Raw genomic sequence first — 5778 nt, 5'->3', positions numbered from 1 at the left:
AAAAAAAAAAAAAAAAAAAAAAAAAAAAAAAAGAAAGAAATCATGTAAGACTACACTTTACAAAACCTTCAGTCGACTTGATACCAATGGTTAGATTCCCAACTTAATGATTTATATGCTTCAACATGCATGATTTAGAAGATGAATTATGTTCAATACTTGGATAGTATCTGGAAGAAAAAATTCAATGATATTAGCTCAATGTCTTATGAATTGAGTCTTGCTTTGGCTTACTATTTAGGCAATGTGGTTATGCTGACGATAAATATTTTGCTCTTGTTAAGAATGAGAAAGCTCTTATACAATCTTAAGAATAAGAAACAGAAGTGGGAGTGAAAGTCCAAAAAACATAGGTGGGATCGAAAGTCCAATATTCGTTAATGTTCACAACATTTAAATAGGATACAAGCTACCAACTAAATCCTAGAAATAAGATAAAATATTCTACTAACCACATCTGAAAATAAGAAAAAGGTAAAAAATCTAAATGGATTACGAGTATATAAAATATATTCCAGTATTACTCTGTAAAATAATTTATTTTTTTCACCATATAGACTTAATTCACTTTTGAAGTGGTCCCTCAGTCTGAATATTCTGAAATCAACTATTGAATCATTGTATCCCCCTTGTTCTTGCAACTGTTTGCAGAGAGTTTGGCCAAGTTTCCACGGAAGACAAACGCTTCACCAGGATTCCTCAGCCAAGCTCAAAACACTGAGCAACAATTACCTCAACCCCAGCAAACAATTGATCAAAACACAAACGGCGACCAAAGCTCTGTTCCGGCTGCTGCTAACAATGGTGTTCCAAATGCAAGTAACCCCTCGAATCCAGCATCAACATCATCTCCTGCTAGTACCATTGTTGGGTTACTCCACCAGAATTCCATGAACTCCAGACAGCAGAACTCTATCAACAGTGCTGGAAGCCCTTATGCCGGGAATTCTGTGCAAATATCGTCCCCAGGTTCCTCCACCACGATTGCTCAGGCACAAGCAAATCCCTCCTTCCATTCGCCTACATTGTCCTCATCTAACAATCCTCCGCAATCATCAATTGGAACTGCAACTAATCACGTAAGTGCCACAAACTCTCCGGTAAATGTTCCCTTGCAACAGCCAACACTCTCTTCTGAAGCCGATCAATCGGATTCCCAGAGCTCCATGCAAAAGATTATTCAGGAATACATGATGTCAAACCAACTGAACGGGATGAACACAATGACTGGTGTTTCCTCTCTAGCAGAGGATGTGAAACCTGTTAATGGGATGTTGCCAGCAAACAACATCATGAGTCTCAATGGACGGAACTGCCTGGTCGGGAGTGGAACTGCCAATGGTGTTTCTGGTATCAGGAGCATGGGGTATGGCTCGATGGGTGGTGGAGGACTTGCTCAGGCTTCTATGGTCAATGGAGTGAAGTCTGCAATGGGAAGTAACTCGATTTCTAACGGGAGAATCGGGATGGCGTCATTGGCTCGAGAACAGAGCATAAATCATCAAGATTTGGGAGACCAGCTCCTTAATGGTCTGGGAGCAGTGAATGGGTTTAATAATCTTCAATTTGATTACTGAAGCTGCTTGTGCAGCTACAAGATTAGCTTAAATGGGCTTTCTGATGATGGAGTCACACCATGAAAACAGGGCATGGCTCATGTTCTGTACTGATTTGTTATTTAAATATTAAAGCAAAATGTGGTGGTTGGAGGTGTTGCTATGATTGGATGGGGTGAGTTTCTTTGGTTTCTAATGTACCATTTGTGATTTTCCCCGGTTTTTTCTTTTTTCCTTTTCGAGCTTTCCTTTGCATATTAGAGCGCCAAAATTTTGTCCAGATGAATGGAATTTTGTTGTGTCATACAAGCAACGAACGTTAACAGGCGGCCACCTTCTTTAAGAATGTAGTACCATTGACAGTCTCATCAGTTCGTAAGAAATGACCATAAAAATACATACACTGCTCAAGAAAGGACCTTGTTCTTAGGCCACGTTCGTCAGCCCCTTCTGTCCCAGTAGGTGCACCAGCCATCGAGACTTCTTAAATTTTGTCGATTCGACCAGAAAGGAAACACGACAAGCGATGATATACAAACAAAAATGTTGTTTTCTGCATATTACTTTTCATCACCTCATTTTGGCATCATCTTTATTTCCTTTCCATTCATCTTCACTACATCACACACAAAATTGCATTACTTTTGTCTGCCCATCCGTTTGCCCATCCTTGAGTGGTTTCTCGTTTGTGTATTAGTTGCTATCGTACGCGTTTAGGAGCTACTCGTTCATGTAAGAATTGTTCAAGCCACTTATATCACGTAGGATTAAGTACATCACTTATTGTCAAAGTTTTCTCAATAAATTTGATGTCCTATCATTTGGTATTAAAGTTCTTACAGTGCTTTTGATTTCATATCATTATGCTTCTTTGGAGATTTTTTTAATACGGAGTCTTAGTGTAACTAGTAACATAGACAATATCTATATCTATGAGAACCATTTGTTTAATACAAATTAGAAATTTCTTTATATTATAGCAAGGATGAGTCTCTTATATGAATCTTAGTGATAAGATTAAGATGGTCTCCATTACGTAAATCAATGAGTCTATCAATTTAAAAACCAACTTATCAATATTGGTTAGTTAGAAATTGCTTGTTACACTATAAAATCAATTAAACACCAAATGAAAAACCTTGATATGTTCATCAATAATAAAGTTACGAGTCCAACCCTTTCATTATTAGTTGACACATATTGTTCTTAGTCGTCTCTTACGAGTCCAGGAAGCCAGGAATCCTAAATATAAGGGATCCCTCAAAATAGAGAAGGGTGGGCAGGGCTTCTGCAAGGGCCTCCCCTCTTCCCGGTCAAGATAGATGGGAAGGAGGTTCAGGGGAAGGAGTTTACAGTGAAATCCAGTGAAGGAGAGAAGCCGAGGTGAAAGAAAGAGCTACTTTTACCTCCTTTTATATATGTTCAAAATCGATTTGAGCCGGTGAATTAGATTGAATGGAACCGAACCAATCGGTTCATTCCAGTCTTTCCTTTTAAGAAAAAAACTAAACTTTCTATTCATCCGTGGTGACACAATTATCGATTTATAACCTTAAAAAACTTAGAAAATACCTTATCAAACCATAATATATATACTATATATTTAATTTATACCTAAATCTAAAAAATTTATTCTAGCCTGATTGAAGATTTAAAATTTTTTTGGTTAAAGATTTGTAATATGATCAATAAACAGCTTATTAATCATATTTTTATCCGTAGTTTGAAGAACATAAGTACAAGCAGATGATTACATCAATTTTTTGAAAACCCTAAAATTATACATACGCAAACAGCACACCATTACAATTGTTCTAAATACTCGATTATAGGACGTTCTACTAAGAAATTAGCAATCCTTTTTGTATTCGGGAAGGCAATAAATGGGTTTTTGATTCCGCGTCCTGAGGGCTTTCGAGTTAAGGAGACCAGTACAGTCTTGTTTTCAGTCTCTGCCGAGAAAATAATACCATGCCGTCTTCCGGTGTTTCAGCCTTGGATTCAGAAGAAGAAGGCAGGTCGAATGTGGGTAAAACAAAGGAGAACCCCAGCTTCTTTGATATATATGGAACCGATGTATGTATTGTTAGTTCATCATTCAGCTATTCCATTTGCTTTTTTCAAATTCTTCAAGCCGTTGCCTCTTCTTTTTTTCCCATTATTTTCATCTTCTTTATATTCATTGATTACTGCTGTTGTTATTTTGCTTGAATTTGAAGTTCTGAAACAATATAGAAACGGATGACATGGTGCATTCTGCTACTTTGATTCCTGTTGTAGGCCAAAGCTGAGATTCTTTTCAAAACTCCCGAGTCTAATTCAACTTTAAGTCTGCAAGTGAGTTTACTTGGTTGCTAAGTTTCTTCTGATTTGAAGACAGAATTGGTTATGAGATTTTTTTTTGAGTATCACTTATGTTTTTCTGCAGGATGTTCAAGGGCTTGTAACTTGGGTGCTTGCTGAAGGTTTCATGCCATCATGGGTTTTCATTAAGGTCGATACTTTTCCTAACTTTAGGTTATTGATATGTCTTACTTGAATTTTGCGTGAGCAATAAAAATCTGATCATGAACGTATTGTTATTCAATAGAAATCAAATTTTGGTGATATTTGTCAGTTTAAAGGTCTATGACCTAAATATTTTTGAGCTATATTCATCATTTGTTTCCTCCTTTCCTTCTGCAATTGTTGAGCTATATCTCCATAGGAATGTGACCAGGAGGTAAACCTTACTGGGATCTTGGTGTTATATTATTTTTCTCGAAAATTTACGCACATGCTTATTTTTTTAAACTTTGATTGTTAGTTATTCTAAGGTTGTTAATTTGATGGCTTACTTTTGCTCCAAATGTTTAAGATTTCCTGGAAGTACTTACAGAGTTAAATATATGCAGAATAAACCCCTGATCCCCAAAGTGGTTATGGTTTATCTCCCTGGCCTGGATGCTGCTCTGTACATGTCACAGACCAAGATACTTCCTACGTTTAAAAAATTATGCGGCAATCCGAGGGCAGTTTTAGCTCTTAGGTGCTCATTCTTTCATTGAAGTTTGGAAGTTTTTATTCTATTTACCTTTTAGAATGTTTCTGGGATTTTCTTAATGCTACAGTTCTCATGTTGTTATTTTTTATTTTTTTGCTAGCTGTATATCAGATAGAATGCAAACAATTGATGCACTTTTGACATGTAAGGTGAAGAGAAAGAGGGATGCAAATAGTGTAGACTTAAAGAATAATTTGACGTCTGAACAAGGTTTGTAAACCATTTTGGCAAACTTTAGTTTTGGTCTAGTTGTCCAGTTAATTAATTTTCTTGTTGTGCTGTTTTGAAATTCTTTTTACTACCTTGTAGGAGTAGGGAATTAATGTACTTTATTATAACTATTATTGTTATAAATTTCTTTACCTCCTTGGGGGTATAACATGGTGATAAACTTTTGTGTAAAAGAAAACTGTGCTACAAGAAGTTTAAAGGCGAGTCTACATAATTATGTGGGCATCAAACATATATCCCCCTGAGAATAGGGCATTTTAGTGGCAATGAACTTGCTGAAAGTGGTTTTGGTTGATGCCTTTTTATCTACCCTTGAATTATGGTGAACTGACGTTCTGACTTGTTTGCATTCTCCTTCTCTCTCGATATGTTTTCTGAAATGTGTACAGAAAGATTTGGCCCTGAAAAAGAAACACCGATATCTATCAAACTCCCGAAGGAGTTACCTTTCCCTGTTACATATTATACGCTAACTGCAAAAGAACTGGAAGACAATGGCTATCCTTTCAATCAACCAGGTGACTTGTCTTTGGCCCTTTTTCACTTTTTTTCCGAAGTGAGAAAATTTCTAAGTTAATAGTTCATTTGATTCAGGTTTTATACATACACTTCCTGCTCCTATTGGATCTTCACCTTATGAAATGTTGGCGCTTGACTGTGAAATGGTAAATACATTTTTCTTTAAAAATTTGAGACAGTAATATATTGAAGGAAACGAAGTTAATTCTTGAGGAAACAAGCATACTACCCTCCCCCACCCCAAATATATTTGACAATCATCCTGCTTATAAATATCTTCGATTGCTTTTATTTCATTTAGTTTTGACATCTTACTGCTCATATTTGTATTATTGTTGATAAGATACTTTGTGGCCTTTCAAAAATCATGAAAAGGTTCTTTAAAATTTCACATATCTAGTTTCTTTTTTTTTTTTTTTTTTTTTTTTT

The 5778-nt window shown here is 36.0% G+C and overlaps 2 protein-coding genes across 3 annotated transcripts in view; both read left to right on the top strand.

The window, feature by feature from the left end:
• LOC111480519 (transcriptional corepressor SEUSS-like) overlaps positions 1 to 1774 on the top strand; it is a 14235-nt gene extending 12461 nt beyond the window's left edge. For both annotated transcript variants that reach the window (XM_023125610.1, XM_023125609.1), the window contains exon 10: positions 652 to 1774. In XM_023125610.1, the coding sequence (XP_022981378.1) occupies positions 652 to 1577 (926 nt within the window). In that variant the 3' untranslated portion in view covers positions 1578 to 1774. The remainder of the gene's footprint in view (positions 1 to 651) is intronic.
• A 1584-nt stretch (positions 1775 to 3358) lies between these two features.
• The window catches only part of LOC111480556 (small RNA degrading nuclease 5-like), a 10945-nt gene continuing 8525 nt past the window's right edge, over positions 3359 to 5778 (top strand). The window contains exons 1-7 of the mRNA XM_023125665.1: positions 3359 to 3632; positions 3837 to 3893; positions 3985 to 4050; positions 4451 to 4584; positions 4700 to 4809; positions 5220 to 5348; positions 5425 to 5495. Of these exons, the coding sequence (XP_022981433.1) occupies positions 3528 to 3632; positions 3837 to 3893; positions 3985 to 4050; positions 4451 to 4584; positions 4700 to 4809; positions 5220 to 5348; positions 5425 to 5495 (672 nt within the window). The 5' untranslated portion in view covers positions 3359 to 3527. The remainder of the gene's footprint in view (positions 3633 to 3836; positions 3894 to 3984; positions 4051 to 4450; positions 4585 to 4699; positions 4810 to 5219; positions 5349 to 5424; positions 5496 to 5778) is intronic.

This window comes from Cucurbita maxima, unplaced genomic scaffold (genome assembly GCF_002738345.1).
Source record: "Cucurbita maxima cultivar Rimu unplaced genomic scaffold, Cmax_1.0 Cma_Scf00006, whole genome shotgun sequence".
NCBI lineage: Eukaryota > Viridiplantae > Streptophyta > Magnoliopsida > Cucurbitales > Cucurbitaceae > Cucurbita > Cucurbita maxima.
This window is presented reverse-complemented; position numbering and strand designations above follow the sequence as displayed.